The 18,991-nt window shown below is 43.8% G+C and overlaps 1 protein-coding gene across 6 annotated transcripts in view; it reads left to right on the top strand.

Moving 5' to 3' along the window:
• Positions 1 to 18,991, top strand: part of pbx3 (PBX homeobox 3) — a 280,063-nt gene that overhangs the window by 210,315 nt on the left and 50,757 nt on the right. For all 6 annotated transcript variants that reach the window (XM_062959844.1, XM_062959842.1, XM_062959840.1 and 3 more), the window contains one exon: positions 11,203 to 11,444. In XM_062959844.1, the coding sequence (XP_062815914.1) occupies positions 11,203 to 11,444 (242 nt within the window). The remainder of the gene's footprint in view (positions 1 to 11,202; positions 11,445 to 18,991) is intronic.

Here is an 18,991-nt window from a genome sequence, read left to right as displayed (position 1 = left end):
GGCCTCCAGGCTCCGGCTGCCTGGCTTGATCTTGACCCGAATATAAGCCGGGGAGGCTTTTTCAGCTCATAAATAAGGGCTGAAAAACTCAGCTTATCTTCAAGTATATACGGTAAATAAAATAAAACCAAGTTGTTTTTCATTTCCCCCCCCCCTTCCACGGCATTTCAAAGAATGCTGCCCTTGAGAAGACAGATGGCTGATCGGCTCCTGTCGTTTTGCCATTTCAATGAGGGAACAAGAAGAATCATAGAATAGTAGAGTTGGAAGGTCTCGTTTTTTTACAAGGGCCAAGTGAGAATTTTGCTTCCATGGCACGTCAAGAAACGGGCAAAATCTGGATAAGGAAGAGGAAGAAGAGAAGAGTGGAAAAGGAGGAGAAAGTCTAGACAACAAATCTACAAACTTGGGTGCTTTCAGTGTCTTCAAACATGTGTGCGTTCTACAAAAGTGGTTGGACACTATCATAGAATCAGAGTTGGAAGAGACCTCGTGGGTCATCCAGTCCAATCCCATTCCGCCAAGACGCAGGAAATTGCATTCAGAGCACTCCCAAAAGATGGCCATCCAGCCTCTATTTAAAAGCCTTCAAAGAAGAAGCCTCTACCACACTCCGCAGCAGAGAGTTCCACTGCTGAACTGCTCTCACAGTGAGGAAGTTCTTCCAATGTTCATGTCAAATCTCCTTTCCTGTGTCCTAGTCTCCAGGGCAGCAGAAAACAAGCTTGCTCCCTCCTCCCTATGACTTCCCCTCACGTATTTATACATGGCTTTCATGTCTCCGCTTTCTTTTTTGCAGGCTAAACATGCCCAGTTCTTTAAGTCGCTCCTCATAGGGCTTGTTCTCCAGACCCTTGACCGCTCTCCTCTGGACGCTTTGCGTTCTAGTCTCTGGTCCAGCAGAAGACAAACCGGCATCATTTCAGATATGTATAGAGTTGCTCCATGCAGTCATGCCAGTTGCCACGTGACCTTGGAGGTGTCTACGGACAACGCCGGCTCTTTGGCTTAGAAATGGAGATGAGCACCAACCCCCAGAGTCTGACACTACTGGACTTAATGTCAGGGGAAAACCTTAACCTTTACCTATGGCTTCCTTTGACATGGACACTATGCTCCTATTGATGCAGCCTAGGATTGCCTTGGCTTTTTTGGCTGCCGCATCATATGGTTGGGCTGTTGTATGTTTTCCGGGCTGTATGGCCATGTCCCAAAGTTGTTGTTGTTCTTGTTGTTCTTGTTGTTGTTATTATTATTATTGACACAATGACATTGTATGACACAGCAAACAAGATAGATATGCTGGATTTCTTATCACAAAATCACAAGTCGAACACTTCCCAAGTGTCTAGGACTGTGTGATGTATTTTCGGATGACGCGTGCAGATCCCAGTCGGGTGGCCTTTTGCAGTTGGCAGATCGTGATTTTGTCAATGTCTATTGTTTCCAAATGCCGGCTGAGATCTTTTGGCACGGCACCCAGTGTGCCCATCACCACCGGGACCACCTGCACTGGTTTCTGTCAGAGTCTTTGAAGTTCAATCTTGAGGTCCTGATAACGGTTGTGTTTTTCCTGTTGTTTTTCGTCAATGCGACTGTCACCTGGGATGGCGACATCAATGATCCAAACCTTTTTCTTTTCCATGACTGTGATGTCTGGTGTGTTGTGTTCCAGAACTTTCTCGGTCTGGATTCGGAAGTCCCACAGTATCTTTGCGTGTTCATTTTCCAAGACTTTTGCAGGTTTGTGATCCCACCAGTTCTTTGCTGCTGGGAGGTGGTACTTGAGGCATAAGTTCCAATGAATCATTTGGGCCACATAGTTGTGCCTCTGTTTGTAGTCTGTCTGTGCAATTTTCTTACAGCAGCTGAGGATATGATCCATGGTTTTGTCGGTTTCCTTACATAGTTCATTTTGGTTCATTAGCTGATTTTTCGATCTTGGCCTGAATTGCCTTTGTCCTGATGTCTTGCTCCTGGGCTGCAAGGATCAGGCCTTCTGTCTCCTTCTTCAGGGTCCCATTTGTGAGCCAGAGCCAGGTCTTCTCCTTGTCAGCTTTTCCTTCAATTTTGTCAAGGAACTTTCCATGCAATGTTTTGTTGTGCCAGCTGTCAGCTCTAGTTTGTAGTGCGGTTTTCTTGTACTGGTTTTTTGTCTGCTGTGCTTTGAGGAGTTTCTGATTTTTGACTTCAATCAAAGCAGGTTCTTCATTTTGCTTTACATATTCTGCAATGGCTTATTATTAGTAGTATTATGTTAATCAAGTTGGCCAATAGCAACATTCCCACTTGCCTGCAACAGACAAGAGTCCTTTCTCCCACCCTGGACATTATTCCACAGATATATAACCCCACTTGCCTAATTTCTAACAGACCTCACAATCTTTTAGGATGGCTCTCATAGATGTGGGCGAAATGTCAGGAGAGAATGCTTCTGGAGCATGGCCATACAGCCCGGAGAACTTGTTAGATCACACATTACCATAAAACCTGAAAGAAGGACTCATAGTTGTGATTTCTTTTGGAGAAGGTCCTTTGTGCTCTGAAGAAGCGTGTTGTTTCTTTGTGTTGTTGTCTTTGAAACACTGCTCCAGCAGAGCCCATAACGCACCTTTCAAGGTGAGCGAGCCAGAGAATTAATAAATAAGGCCGAGAAAGTGGTGCCGAGCGCCTCAGCAGCAACTCTCTTGGGCCGCCCTCTCATTGTGCCGCGCAATATTATTTCCACCCGCCCCACGTACCTGCCGTACCATTCTGGCACCGCGGGTTTCTAATCTGCTTATTTATAATTCAAAAGCTCGCCCATATATTAATGAACCCTTAATGAGCTGTTGAAAATGCCTGAATTACAGTCAGATTATTAAACTCAAACGGCCCCTGTAATCATCGCATTTGGAGTGGGTTTTTAGGTGCTTTTCAGAGCCGCGGCTTTTGTGTTGTGAAGGAGATGGGTTTATTTGGAGGGAGAGCTTTGTAATAATTTTGACCCGCAATTTATTTATTGGCCTCTGAATGCCGTCCGTGCGTCAGTTAGCCAGGGGGGCAGGTGTTGAAAGACAGCTAATTAGGATCTGTGGGAAGATATGCGAAAACGGTGGTTTTTCGAACAAAGCCAAGTTCATTGTTAAGCAAGGATTTGAGTGTCTGTTTATACGTTTCGTTCCGGATCCTGCAGATAGTGGGATTTGTGGTGTGGCTTGAAAGGGACGGAAAATAGGGAGCAAAGGTAAAGGTTTTCCTCTGACTCTGGGTGTTGGTGCTCATCTCCATTTCTATGCCAGAGAGCCGGCGTTGTCCATAGACACCTCCAAGGTCATATAGCCAGCATGACTGCATAGAGTGCCATTACCTTCCCGCTGGAGTGGTACCTATTGATCTACTCACATTTGCGTGTTTTCAAACTGCTAGGTTGGCAGGAGCTGGGGCTAACAGCAGGAGCTCACCCCCGCTCCCCGATTTGAACTGCCGACCTTTCAATTAGCAAGTTCAGCAACTCGGCAGTTTAATCTGCTGTGCCACTGGGGGCTCCATATGTGTGTATATGCATGTGTGTGTGTGTGTGTATGGTGTTGGTGATACAGAGATTAGTGCGGGGTGATGGGTTTCCAAACTGAGGAGTCTGTGTGTGATCGGGGTGAACAGCAGGCCTTAGATCAGAGCGATGTGCAGGAAGATGAGACAGAGGATGTTTTGGATTCCAATATTCATCCTTTAGCAACAGGAGAAAAGGAAATCGGTGAAAGATCAATTTTTCTTGGGAATCGGCCTTCAGTTGATGGGGAGTTTTTCCTTGATATCAGATTAGATGTCCGGATGGAGGGAGTGAAGGATAAATCAAGAGACTCTGTGAGAAATCCTTGAAACTCAGGTGTGTGTGGCACAATCTCATGGCTTCCTGGTCGGGCTTGGGCTTAAATCAAGCAATGTTTACTTGGTGTCTATCAAAGCAGACAACATTGCCAGAAGTTCCAGTCTCAGCTCAAGTTCAGGATCCAACTTTCCTGTGTTTGCCTATGTTCCAGAAAGTGTTTTGCCTTGGGAAAAGTTCCTGCTTTTGTGCTTACGGATTTATGCCTGGGATCTTGACTTCCTTCCTGTGTTTGCCGATGTTCCTGTGGATCCTGCAGATCCTGGGATTTGTGGTGTGACTTGAAAGGGATGGAAAATAGGGAGTAAAGGTTTTCCCCTGAGATTAAATCTAGTTGTGTCCAACTCTGGGAGTTGGTGCTCATCTCCAATTCTAAGCCGAAGATCCACCATTGTCCGTAGACACCACAACTGCATGGAGCGCCGGAGCGGTACCTATTGATCTACTCACATTTGCATGTTTTCGAACTTTTAAGTTGGCAGAAGCTGGAGCTAATAGCGGGAGCTCACTCCACTCTCTGGATTCGAACCGCTGACCTTTCGGAGAAAATGGCATGGTTTGGGCATTGCCTTTGCTTCTGAAGACCAGGGTTCGAATCCCTGCTTAGCTGTGAAACTGACTGGGTGACCTTGGGCAAGTGATACTCTCAGATTCAGAGAAAGTAAACCTCTTCTGAATAAATCTTACCATGAAAGCCTTATGATAGATTCACCTGAGGTCATGAATAATTTGAAGGCACACATAGTAGCGGTGCAATTTTGGAAGGCTTCCTAGCCGTGAGAAGGAAAGGACTAGCATTCCTTGCTGTTTTCGTTGAGAAGAAAATTAGCAAAGAATGGCATCCCTGGCCATTAGTCCCTCTCTGGTTTGGCTGGAAGTGATGTATGACTGTGTTCTTTTGAGTCCGCTCCTTACCTTTTAATGCCACAACGCATAGAAAGGTCAGCGAGCTAAACAGTAATAAACTTGTAGGTTGATATAGTGAGGATTAAAAATAGAGAAACAATAGCGGCAACGTTGAACTCAAATGTCCAAAATGCATATATTATTGTGGCATAATTTATAAAGGCAGACTCCGTTGTCTGGAGCTGTCGGGCGAAGGAGCGGGCTCACCTTGCTGGATAAACTAGGCTTATGAGAGGCTCTAGAAAGTGAAGATTGCAGACCAAGTTGATAAATAGGAAGGAGATCGAGGAAAAAATATGCATTGTTCTCTGTTTCTGCATACAGTCCTCTAGGATCGTCTTAATTGGAGGCTGACACAAAGTCGACATTAATGTCCCTGCCTCATTTATTCAATGCAGGCAATGAACTGTTCGTATTCGGTCCTGAGAATCGAGGTATGATCTAAATGGGATTCACAACAACAAAATGGCTGGGCTCAGCACTGGCATTATTTCGTCTTGGTGATGTACACAGGGGCTTTCAAACGGTGTCCCGAAATCCTTCGAAATGGATATAATTCTTGGTGGAAAATTGAGCAATTTTTAACATTTTTCCTCCCGTTGTGAGAACGTCTTCCAAAGCTGCATATTTTTGAAAGACTGTTTGCAATCTGGGACTTATTTAAGGCATTTTCTGCACAGAAAGTTATATGCGCATAGTCATTGTGTAGGTGATTTGTAAGTGAAAAGTAGTCATATGTTCTAGACGTAAGGGGATGATGGCTTATGAAATGAGGAGATCCCTGTTTAGGCCAAATGTAGGATGTGGCCTTGTGCAAATAATTATCCAAAATAGATGAATTAGCCTAGAGAATGCCTTTAAATCCTCAGGAATTCATGGTATTCAATCCTACAACCCCAGTAGATATTAGAGTTGTGCATAGAATTAGATTCTATTGTTTATTTCGTGTCTTTCGTTTCTTCGGGAGCACAAAACAGGAAGACCATTCCCTGCACAAATTATCCAAAATAGATGAATTAGCCTGGAGAATGCCTTTAAATTCATGGGGTTCAACCCTACAACCCCAGTAGATATTAGAGTTGTGCATGGAATTCGTTTCTATTGTTTATTTCGTGTCCTTCGTTTCTTCGGGAGCACAAAACAGGAAGCCCCTTCCCCGCACAAATTATCTAAAATAGATGAATTAGCCCGGAGAACTCCTTTAAATCCTCAGGAATTAATGGCATTCAACCCTATAACTCCAGTAGATCGTCGAGTTGTGTGTGGAATTCATTTCTATTGTTTATTTCGTATTGTTCGTTTCTTCGGGAGCATAAAACAGGAAGCCCCTTCCCTGCACAAATTATCCAAAATAGATGTATTAGCCTGGAGAATGCCTTTAAATCCTCAGAAATTCATGGGGTTCAACCCTTCTACCTCAGCAGATAGTATAAGGTTGCATAAGGTTTACCTATCCCTAATAACAGACCATGTCAACCCACTTGGTTATTGATCCCTGTTCTTTCGTTCAAATGTTGTGATTGTTTATTTATCGTTTTTACTGTCCTATGAGCAGTATAGGTTTTTATCTTGTTTTAATAATGTGTCCTTGTGCTGTTTGTGCAATGTATGTCGATTGTATTTATGCTTGGAAAATGCCCTGAGTCCCTTTGGGGAGATAGAGCGGTATATAAATAAAGTTTTTCTTACTTACTTACTAGTAGAGTTGTGCGCGGAATTCATTTCTATTGTTTATTTCGTTCTTTCGTTTCTTCTGGAGCACGAAACAGTAAGCCCTTTCCCCGCACAAAAATCAGTTCGGCACGAAAGCCACGGCTCCAAGCCTGCTTTTGTCTGCAGCCGAGCTCCTCCCAGAACTTGTCTTCTTGCCTTGGAAAGAGAGTGCATGAGTGGCATGCAGGCCCAGAAAGTGTACGTGCCTGCCAGTACCTGCAGCCGAGCGCCTCTTATTCTAGAGTAAGAGGCGCTTGACTGCAGGCACTGGCAGGCGTGCACACTTTTCGGGTCTGCACGCCACACACATACTCTCTTTCCAACTGCAGACAGGCCCAGAAAGTGTGCATGCCTGGCAGTGCCTGAAGTCGAGCACCTCTTACTTTAGGATAAGAGGTGCTCGGCTGCAGGTACTGGCAGGCACGTACACTTTCTGGCAGTTAAGAAGCCTCTTTAACATATATGCTGGGAAGGGGAGCCTGGATGGGAAGCCCCCCCCCCCCAATAATGGTCCGATAGGAAACTGATCTTTTGGGGTCCCAAACCAAAAACAGATATCTGCCCTCCCGATTGAGGTTCCCACCGAAAGCCAGGACACGAAATAGGACAAGATTTACCCCGAATGCACAACTGTAGTAGATAGTAACTAGCTGTGCCCGGCCACGCGTTGCTGTGGCGTTGTCTGGTGGTGTCTGTATTTTATAGGCAGTGTGGAAGAGGCCTAAGTGAGGCCTAACTTTGTCTGTCCCCTGGGCTGAGTGGGTTGCTAGGAGACCAAGTGGGCAGAGCTTAGCCTTCTAACTGGCAGCAATTGGATAAAAACTATTATTCCTCTCCCTGTAATTAGGACTTTATTTTTCTTTTCTTTTTGTTGTATCAACCTAGAGGCGTGGATGATGGGTTGTGTTGTCAAATTTCAAGGTTGGGGGCCTGTAGTTTTGTTGTTTTGTCCAGTGCCCTGATTCCATCACATATATATATATATATATATATATATATATAGAGAGAGAGAGAGAGAGAGAGAGAGAGAGAGAGAGAGAGAGAGAGAGATGCTTAATCTTCAGGAGCTTTTGAGCTTTCAGAACTTGGAGAGCTCCACTAATATAGAATAGGGTAAATCCCCGCCACTCCTATAGTTCTGTGGGTTTATGGCAGTGACTCAGTCTGTGATCTTATATATGATCTAGAACTCAGCAATGGCCCTATGTAAGCATCCCCTTTGGTGATTTGGGGTTGAGGCCTACCTTGTGGAACTATAGAGTCAGGGCACCAAACCTTTGAATCCGACACATTTATTTTTCTACTGTCGGATTCGAGCGCCTTCATGAATATCAAGTGTCTATTAATTAGTAATTACTGTAGTAGGATGGCAGCAATAAGGCATTTCATCACCTCCGCATGAATCATCATGCTCCTTTGATTGACAGAACACACAATAAATGTATTTGATTAAGGATAAAATATAGGTATGAAATGCAATATCTGCCATGTGTTGTTATAATCTTACAAGTTTTGAAGTCAGAGTCGATCATTTCTGATTCCCTCCACTCCTTGCACCACGACTCCCATACTCCACAGCTGTAGGTTGTGTATTCTCTTGGGCAAGGGAGCCTTTCCATTATATTCCTACAGATCACTGAGTAATGCGGCTGTCCTATTCATTTCAGGAAGACATTTCCGTGCATTTCCCTGCGTTAGTTACATCATGTTAGGAGATGTGAGCCTTCGAGGGTTGACCACCTCCTCGTGATGAAGGCGAGCCGTTTTCCAAGGAGATGTCTCACTCATTTCCGTGACATTGAGGGAAACCGTCACCGAGAGGTGGTGGATTTCAAAACGTGTATGTGTGTGTTTTAAAAAATAACACATGCACGCTGTCACTGTGGTGCTATGTTTGTGCCAGCGTATCACGCAAACGCCGATGGATCTCTCTCCCTCTCCTTTGCCCTGAGAAATTTGGGCTCGATTCAGGGGCGGAGAGAAATTTGTCTCCACTTCCGAGCAAAACGCTTGGCAGTTTATGGATGTTGCTGTCATGTCAGCGCCGCCACCGCTTATAAATAACAACATGCAAGCCCATTGGCATGCAGACGCGGTAGGTGCCAGCTCCTCCCCCAGGAGGGAATCTGTCAAGAATACCTGCTTCTCCACCCAACCGCCCTCCCCAGGCTGATTTGAAGAGGTTAATTGGGCTGGGATGGTTGCGGGGGAGTGTTGCGTCGCGAATGGAAATGCCGATCCGAGGAGCCATAGCTCTAGCGGTTTCCCCCTACAACTGTAATTATGGCTCAACTTTGTTTTCCGCTGGTGTTGAGAGCGCCTTGGCAGTGTGCCCGCCTGACCTGATTAAACCTACAAATTGTCAGCCTTGATCTAAAATACTCAGATGAGACCGATGATTGGGCATCATTTTGGAATCTTCTCTGTGGAGGCTCTGCTTTCCCTCCCCTCCTTGTTGTTGTTGCTGTTGTTGTTGTCAATAAGCAAGCAAGGATGCCAGCTGCTGGTGACAAAGCTGGCCATTGTGAATGGTGGTGAACCTATTTGGGGGATATTGTTTAGCACCCTCAAAATCTGGATTAAATATACTCTAGGTTTTGAATCGATTTAAGGGGACTCTCCAAGGTGCTGAAGAACCCTATTAAGGTCTTGGAGGAGCTGTTCATGGTTGTGGTCCTATTTGGGGGATATTGTTCAGCACCCTCAAAGTCTGGATTAAATCTACTCTAGGTTTTGAATAGATTTAAGGGTGCTTTCTAAGTTGTTGAAGGACCTTATCAAGGTCTTGGAAGAGCTGTCCATGGTTGTAAACTTATTTGGGGGATATTGTTCAGCACCCTCAAAGTCTGGATTAAATCTACTCTAGGTTTTGAATAGATTTAAGGGTGCTTTCTAAGTTGTTGAAGGACCTTATCAAGGTCTTGGAAGAGCTGTCCATGGTTGTAAACTTATTTGGGGGATATTGTTCAGCACCCTCAAAGTCTGGATTAAATCTACTCTAGGTTTTGAATTGATTTAAGGGGGACTCTCCAAGGTGCTGAAGGACCTTATTAAGGTCTTGGAGGTGTTGTCCATGGTTGTGAACCTATTTGGGGTATATTGTTCAGCACTTTCAAAAATCCTTCTAAAGTCTTGGTTAAATCCACTGCGGGTTTTGAATAGATTTAAGGGAGCTCTCCAAGGTTCTGAAGGTCCTTATTAAGGTCTTGGATGTGAACTTATTTGGGGGATATTGTTCAGCACCCTCAACACTCTTCTAAAGTCTGGGTTAAATCTAGGTTTTGAATCGATTTAAGGGGACTCTCCAAGGTGCTGAAGGACCTTATTAAGGTCTTGAAGGAGCTGTCTATTGTTGTAAACCTATTTGGGGGATATTGCTCAGCACCCTCAAAAAACCTTCCAAAGTCTGGGTTAAATCCAGTGTGGATTTTGAATAGATTTAAGGGAGTCTCCTAGGTGCTGAAGGACCTTAATGAGGTCTTGGAGGAGCTGTCCATGGTTGTGAACCTATTGGGGTATATTGTTCAGCACCCTCAAAAAACCTTCTAAAGTCTAGTTAAATCAATTCCAGGTTTTGAATAGATTTAAGGGAACTCTCTAAGGTTCTGAAAGACCTTATTAAGGTCTTGGATGTGAACCTATGTGGGGGATATTGTTGTGCACCCTTTAAAAACCTTCTAAAGTCTGGTTAAATCCACTGCGGGTTTTGAATCGATTTAAGGGAGCTCTCCAGGGTTCTGAAGGACCTTATTAAGGTCTTGGATGTGAACTTATTTGGGGGATATTTTTCAGCACCTTCAAAAATCCTTCTAAAGTCTGAGTTAAATCCACTGCAGGTTTTGAATAGATTTAAGGGAGCTCTCCATGGTGCTGAAGGACCTTATTAAGATCTTGGAGGAGCTGTCCATGTTTGTGGTCCTATTTGGGGGATATTGTTCAGCACTCTCAAAATCTGGATTAAATCTATGCTAGGTATTGTATAGATTTAAGGATGCTTTCCAAGGTGTTGAAGGACCTTATTAAGGTCTTGGAGGAGTTGTCCATGGTTGTGAGTCTATTTGGGTGATATTTTTCACCACCCTAAAAATCCTTCTAAAGTCGGCATTAAAATATGCATTTTCTTCATCTCTCCACTAATTTAGAAGCCAATATCCACCATGATTGGTATCTGGAGGACCTTAGCTTTTTCTTTTTTTTGGAAAATAGCACAAGCTGGAAATCCTTGTTAGTTGACTATAAAAGAAGCTATGGCTGGTAAAATTTCAGGGCTTGGTAATAGGACTGAGTAGATTTCTGGGCAGGAAGCCCTTGTGTCAGGTTGTTTCCAGCTGCTACTAACAATGCACATCACAAATGTGCCATTGTTCTACCGTTGTGCACCCCAGGTTCTAGCATGATACCTTTGAGCTATTTTCACCGTTGGTTTGATTCACCAGCAATTGACACCAACTTTGCTAAGTTACAGAATTCTTTTGTTTCTTTGACGCCAAGTGCTGATGCCCCTCAGTGTGAGCTCTCCGTTCTTACTTTAGCACAAAAGCACTTAGTAATATCTTTCTCTTTGAATGACAACTGCCGGGGTGGGGAGCTTGGAGAAATCCATATGGAGACGACTTCCAGCAGGGAAAAAGAGAGGGAGGGGATTCTTTCTACTTTCGGCAGAATAGCTAAAAGGTTTGCAGAGAGGATTAATTGAGATCTTTGTTTTTCTCAAGGTCTCAGCATCCGAGGCGCTCAAGAGGAAGACCCTCCGGACCCCCAACTAATGCGGTTGGACAATATGCTTCTCGCGGAAGGGGTTTCAGGTCCCGAGAAAGGCGGTGGATCGGCGGCGGCAGCGGCGGCAGCAGCAGCATCCGGCGGAAGTTCAGATAACTCCATCGAACACTCAGATTACAGGGCAAAGTTGACCCAGATTCGGCAGATCTATCATACGGAGCTGGAGAAATACGAACAGGTTAGCCGTTGCCATCTTTTCACCCTTCATAATAATTGTGCCTCTATTATACATCTGACTTTGTGCCCCCCATGGTATAATAATAATAATAATAATAATAATAATAATAATAATAGGAGGTGGGGCGCTTGCGGAGCCCCTGAGCCTTTCTTGCGGAGCTCCAAGGGCTCCCCGGAGCACAGTTTGAGAATCGCTGCACCAGAGAATCCAGACCAATGGTGTCCAACTTTTGGTCCTCCAGGTGTTTGGGAGTCCAACTACCAGAAGCCCTGGTCAGCATGTTCAATGGTCAGGAATTTTGGGTGCTGACATCCAAAATACTTGGAGGGCCACAAGTCATTCAGGTCTGATCCAGACCTTCCTAGAGAGAACCCTTCTCTAGCCATTTGTAGTTCTCCTAGTGCAGTGGTTCCCAACTTTCAGTCCTCCAGGTGTTTTGGACTTCAGCTCCCACACTTCCCAACTGCTGGTAAAATGGCTGGGATTTCTGGGAGTCTATGTTGGAGGACCAAAGATTGGGAACCACTGCTCTAGTGCAATTCATTGGTCAACGTCTGGCGAAAGTTGACCGCAGAGTTGCTCTGGGTGATCACTAGTGTCCTACCTTTGGTCCGGCAGTTGTTTTGGACTTCAGCTTCCAGAATCCCTGAGCATTGGACAAGCTGGGAGTTGGAGTCCTCAACACCTAGAGGACCAAAGGTTGGACATCACTGATTTAGAGATTTTTACAGAGAACGCTTATTTAGATGTTTGTAGGCCTTCCAGCATGGTTGTACCATCAGTGTCCAAGCAGAAGTTGACCATGGACTTGTGTTGGAGGCCTAAGAAATTTCTAGAAATGTGCCCGCAACAGATGGCCATCCAGCCTTTGTAGTAATAATAATAATAGGAGCAACCCCAGGGGCCATCCAGTCCAATCCCCTTCTGCCATGCAGGAAAAGCACAATCAAAGCACCCTCAACAGGTGGCCACCCAGCCTTTGTAATAATAATAATAATAATAATAATAATAATAATAATAGGAACAACTCCAGGGGTCATCCAGTCCAACCCCTTTCTGCCATGCAGAAAAAGCACAATCAAAGCACCCCCGACAGATGGCCATCCAACCTTTGTAGTAGTAATAATAATAATAATAATAATAGGAACAACTCCAGGGGTCATCCAGTCCAACCCCTTTCTGCCATGCAGGAAAAGCATAATCAAAGCACACCCAACAAGGGCTCCACGGAGCACAGTTTGAGAATCCTTGCTCTAGATCAGAGGTCCCCAAACTAAGGCCCGGGGGCTGGATGCGTCCCTCGAAGATCATTGACCTGGCCCATGTCCTCAACTTTAGACTTAGGGTTGACCTAAGTCTACCTGGTCTTTGGAGGTCTTTTTGCTTACCTATGGTCTTATGAGATCATCTAGATGGACTTTGAAAGTCTCTTTGCTTAGCTACAGCATTATGAGACCATCTAGATGGTCTTTGAGGGCCCCTTTCCTTACCTATGGTCTAATGAGACTGTCTAGATGGCTTTTGAGAGTCCCTTTCCTTACCTATGGTTTTATGAGATTGTCTAGATGCCCTTTGGGGGCCCATTTCCTTACCTATGGTCTTATGAAATCATCTAGATGGTCTTTGAGGGTCCCTTTCCTTACCGATGGTCTTATTATTGTTCCTATTATTACCTATGGTCTTCTGATGGCCTTATGATATCATCTAGATGGCCTTTGAGGGTCCCTTTCCTTACTGATGGTCTTATGAGACCATCTAGATGGTCTTTGGAGGTCTCTTTGCTTACCTATGGTCTTATGAGATTGTTTAGATCAAGGGTCCCCAAACTAAGGCCCTCCAAGGTCATTGACCTGGCCTCTGTCCTAGACTCAGGGTTGACCTAAGTCTGAAATGACTTGAAGGCACACAAGAACAACAATCTTAATTTTGGACTATTTCATTCTAGTCCGGCCCCCCAACAGTCTGAGAGACTGTGAATCGGCCCTCCACTTAAAAAGTTTGAGGAGCCCTGTGCCTAACGCCTCAACTATCTCCAACATTTGTCTTAGCCAAGAAAGGATGCCCGTCTTTATTTTTTCTGCTGTCGGAATATCTGTTATTTAAATGCCCACCTCCCACCACTTCTTGCTACGACAGTCGTAGAGACAAAGCAGTGTTGACTCCCCCCTCCCTTCATAACTGGAAGACCTCCAAAGATGGAGGAATAAATCCCAAGTGTTGCAGGCAGCCTCATACCCTCTGACTGTAATAAATGTAAGCATTCCGACGGAGCCCAGCATTCCAGCCCCATAGCTGCTTTGGCAGAGGTTTCAACCGAAATGTCAGATTCATCCGTCCAAACCCCAGGAAACCATGGCGGGGGGAGGGAAAGAAACACTGCAGGGAGGGCCAGAGCGAGAGCGGATGTGAAACATGGATGGTTTCCCCCGTTGATCCTGACACCCAGCGGTGTCTTCTATACAGAAATATGATAATTTTTTCCTCCCATGCCTTGCAGCCAACTGTCTTGCGCTGGTTGTCTTGAGAGCTGGGCCCGTCTCTGGCACCGAGGGGCAGGTGGGGCCGGTCTTCTCCGTTTGATGGGCTCCAAGTTGTCTGAACCAAGGAGGGGAAGGTGGTGGTTGCGGCGAGAAAATGGAAGAAGGCGGGGGCGTATGGGTCATCAGCTGAGCCATTCAGATCCAGGCTGCTTGTGAAGGGAAAGCAAACAGATCTGTCTAGGTTTTTTAATCTCTGGAGGACAGTATGATGTTGGGTAAGACGGGTTGAAATAATGCAGTGTGTGCGTATTTGAGAGAAATCTTTGTTTGGCGAGTGGGCTTATTAACAAAAGACCCCATAAATGTGTAACTTATTAGCACCAGTAGCCAAAAGTGATAAGAATTTATTTATTTCCAGCATTTATACCCCGCCCTTCTCACCCGGAGGGACTCAGAACAAAAACACACAGACCAATGTTATCTCTTCCTTTGGAGGCTTTTCTTAAAGTAAAATAATATAATTGTGCTATTTACAAAAATAAGATTTCCATAACACAAATGAAGTTCTTTATACTTCTTTCTTTGCTTCCACGCTGGCCTTTTCTCATGCAGATAAACAGCTTCGCTCTCACAGAGCCTCCTCTCACAATGAACTTACACAGGAGCCTTCACACTGGAGCTTCACATGCAGCAGCCTTCACACTGGAGCTTCGCACACAGCAGGCTTCACACTGGAGCTTCACACACAGCAGACTTCACACTGGAGATTCACACACAGCAGCCTTCACACTGGAGCTTCACACACAGCAGCCTTCACACGAGCTTCACACACAGCAGCCTTCACACTGGAGCTTCACACACAGCAGCCTTCACACTGGAGCTTCACACACAGCAGCCTTCACACTGGAGCTTCACACACAGCAGCCTTCACACTGGAGCTTCACACACAGCAGCCTTCACACTGGAGCCTTCTCACACGAGGCCTTCAATCTGGGGCTTCTCTCACCTGAGCTTCTCACACCAGGCCTTCCCACACTCCTCGGGACGACACAAGCTTTGGCCCACTAATTTTAACAGGTGTTGCCGAAGGCTTTCATGGCCTTGTTGTTGTATGTTTTCCAGGCTGTGTGGCCATGTTCCACAAGTATTCTCTTCTGACATTTCGCCCACATCTATGGCAGGGCCTCACAACCTCTAAGGATGCCTGCCATAGATGTGGGCAAAACGTCAGGAGAGAATACTTCTGGAACATGGCCATACAGTCTGGAAAACACACAACAACTTTGTGATTCCGGCCATGAAAGCCTTCGACAACAAACTGTGCATATAATCCTACGCAACGGCTTGTGTGTGTGTGTATGTGGCTTGGCACCCCAACGGTAACTGTTCCAAGAAACTCCCCACATATTCACATTCACAAGACTTGGGAAAACCAAGCAATGCCTTTGTAATGTTCTATGCAAATCAAGGAAGGATGTGTATGGGAACGGCCGCTTGATCCGCCACGGTGCCCCCCTTTTTGGACCGTCGCTCTCGCCCCCCATGTCTCCCCACCACCACCTTTGAAGCTCCATCATGTCTCGTTGCCTTTTTGTGCTCTCCGCGCCTCCTTTGAACCCAGAAGCAAAGGCCAACGTTGTCTTTATTGCGGCTCCCCTCCTCGCCCTCCCCCCTGCCCCCTGCCCAGAGTTTGATATTGACATTTGTTGCCAGTTAAGGGAATGCACTTTAAAGCAGCGGGGAGAAGAAGAAGGAGGCGGTCGGGGGTAGCGGGGGGTTGGGTGTGCGTTTGTGTATGTGTGTCTTGCGCGTTGAAATTCTAACCCTCCAGAAAGTGTGTCACGCCATCAGCTTTTCTTCTCCCACTTTCGGAGCGCCAGGAGAAATGCTTCCCTTCATAATTTACAACGACTATAATAGAGATGACATATTGAAAGCTATCTTCTATAATTACATTGAAATACATTTTCGCTGGAGGCAAAAAGTATTGTAAGCATCCCAAACCTCCCAGAGCAGCTGGGAACGGGCTGCCTTTGCTGGCGACGGCTCTCGCCTGGTTGGCCCAGTTCGGGGCGGATTTGCAAGGAGCCGGGAACGTGTGGCCAGAAATGATCTGAAAGGAGAGGCTTCTTTCCTACAGAGATACATCATCCCATCGTAGCTTTCTACACCACCTGAACCACCAAGGCAATATCATATGGGATCTTGAGATATGCAATTTAGGGAGAGACATTTCGATTTATCTGCTAGTTCCAAACTACAGATGCCAGGATGCCATAGAATGTTACCTTGGCATTCAGGTGTAACAACAATGCTATCTATATACTGTATATACTCGAGCATAGGCCTAATTTTTCAGCCCTTTTTTTAAGACTGAAAAAGCCCCCCTCGGCTTATACTCAGGTGAGGGTCCTGGTTGACTTATATTTGGGTGAGCTTATACTCGAGAATATATGGTACATTTATTATTATTCTCTATTATTATTGGCATTATGACATTTATTATTTTTCTCTATTATTGTTGCTAGTATTACATTTATTTTACTCTATTTTTTACTAGCTGAGCCCAGCCACGCGTTGCTGTGGCAAAGTATGGTGGTATGGGAAATAAAGTATTGAGGTATTGGTGGTAGTTAAGATAAAGGGTAAAGGTTTTCTCCTGATGGAGCTTAGCCTTCTAACTGGCAGAAATTGGATAAAAACAATTATTCCTCTCCCTCTAATTAGGACTTTATTTTTCTTTTCTTTTTGTTGTATGAACGTAGAGGCATGGATGAGAGGTTGTGCTGCCAAGTTTAGTGTTTCTGGGATGTGTAGTTTTGTTGTTTTGTCCTAGGCCGAAATTTCATTACCCTTTTATATATATAGATAGATAGTAGCAACAATAATAGAGTAAAATAACAAATGTAATAATACCAATAATAATAATAGAGAAAAATAATAAATGTACCATATATTCTCGAGTAAGCCAACCAGGACCCTCACCCGAGTATAAGCCGAGGGGGGCTTTTTCAGTCTTAAAAAAAGGGCTGAAAAACTAGGCTTATACTCGAGTATATACAGTAAATGTATTAAATAAATAAATAAATAATATCAAGTGTACTTGTACATTTCCAGCTGGAATTACGGTGTGCAATTCTTCCAGCTAGAACCCCAGGCTTCGCCCTAGGCTGGGATGTTGTGTTTTCACAAGAGTTGGAGAACATCCCATAATTTCTCGTTCAAGGCGAAGGCAGATCGCGCCGTGCTCCAACTCCGCGCCTCTTTCTTAAGGATATTACCCAGATTTTAATTATCTAAATGTAAATACTTAACAAATTTTACTTAGAGTAATGAGCTAAAGTGCACACTACATAAATGAGATGTTCTAATTAATCATGTATGAACTACTGGTTTAAAGGGAAGCTCCGTGAATCCCGGGGATATGCTGGTCCGCTGCCAAATTGCTCATCAGCCTTTGCGTTCGTCGGCATCTTCGCCGTAATAAGTCGTGAGAGATGGTTGCCGGAAATGAGAATGAGACGGTGAGGCTTCCACGCAGGTTGAGCCTCCTACTGAAATATATCTTGGAGAAGGAAACAATAATAATGATAATAATAATATTCCTATTAATAATAATATTATTTTTGTTCCCCGTTTCCATCTCGAAGGGACTTAGGACGGCTTACATGGGGACGTGCCCGAACAACATTGTTAAAATATTTATTTTATTCATTTATTTACAGTATTTATATTCCACCCTTATATATCTTGGAGAATGATGATGATGATGATGATGATGATGATGATGATATAATAATAATAATAATAATAATAATAATAATAATAATAATAATAATAATTTTATTTTTGTACCCATTTCCATCTCTTCGAATGGACTTGGGACGGCTTACAGGGGGACGTGCCTGAACAACATTGTTAAAATATTTATTTTATTCATTTATTTACAGTATTTATATTCCGCCCTTATGTATCTTGGAGAAGGAACCGATAATAATGATGATGATGATAATAATAATAATAATAATAATAATATTTTTGTTCCCCGTTTCCATCTCCTTGAAGGGACCCGGGGCAGCTTACATGGGGATATGCCCAAACAACATTGTTAAAATATTTATTTTATTCATTTATTTACAGTATTTATATTCCGCCCTTATATATCTTGGAGAAGGAACCAATAATAATGATAATAATAATATTAATATTAATAATAATAATAATAATAATAATAATAATAATAATATTTTTGTACCCCATTTCCATCTCCTCGAAGGGACTTGGGACGGCTTACATGGGGATGTGCCCGAACAACATTGTTAAAATATTTATTTTATTCATTTATTTACAGTACAGTAGAGTCTCACTTATCCAACATTCGCTTATCCAACATTCTGGATTATCCAATGCATTTTTGTAGTCAGTGTTTTCAATACATCATGATATTTTGGTGCTAATTTTGTAAATACAGTAATTACAACATAACATTACTGCGTAATGAACTACTTTTTCTGTCAAATTTGTTGTATAACATGATTTTTGGTGCTTAATTTGTAAAATCATAACCTATTTTGATTGCCAACCTATGACACTCGTGTCAGCACTGACACACCTAGACATTTTTGCTGACATGCTACCTCATGCAGATTGATTGGATGACTAATGTCTTTTGTGGCCAAATTTGGTGTGATTTGGTCCAGTGGTTTTGTTGTTTACTCCATGGGAATTATGCACATAAAGTAGAGTCTCACTTATCAAACATAAACGGGCTGGTAGGACATTGGTTAAGTGAATATGTTGGATAATAAGGAGGGATTAAGGAAAAGCCCATTAAACATCAAATTAGGTTATGATTTTACAAATTAAGCACCAAAACATCATGTTATACAACAAATTTGACAGAAAAAGTAGTTCAATACGCAGTAATGTTATGTTGTAATTACTGTATTTATGAATTTAGCACCAAAATATCATGATATATTGAAAACATTGACTACAAAAATGCCTTGGATAATCCAGAACCTTGGATAAGTGAGGCTTGGATAAGTGAGACTCTACTGTATATAA

This window comes from Anolis carolinensis, unplaced genomic scaffold (genome assembly GCF_035594765.1).
Source record: "Anolis carolinensis isolate JA03-04 unplaced genomic scaffold, rAnoCar3.1.pri scaffold_7, whole genome shotgun sequence".
NCBI lineage: Eukaryota > Metazoa > Chordata > Lepidosauria > Squamata > Dactyloidae > Anolis > Anolis carolinensis.
Note: the sequence above shows the minus strand (reverse complement) of the source record. Positions and strands in the feature narration are given on the sequence as shown.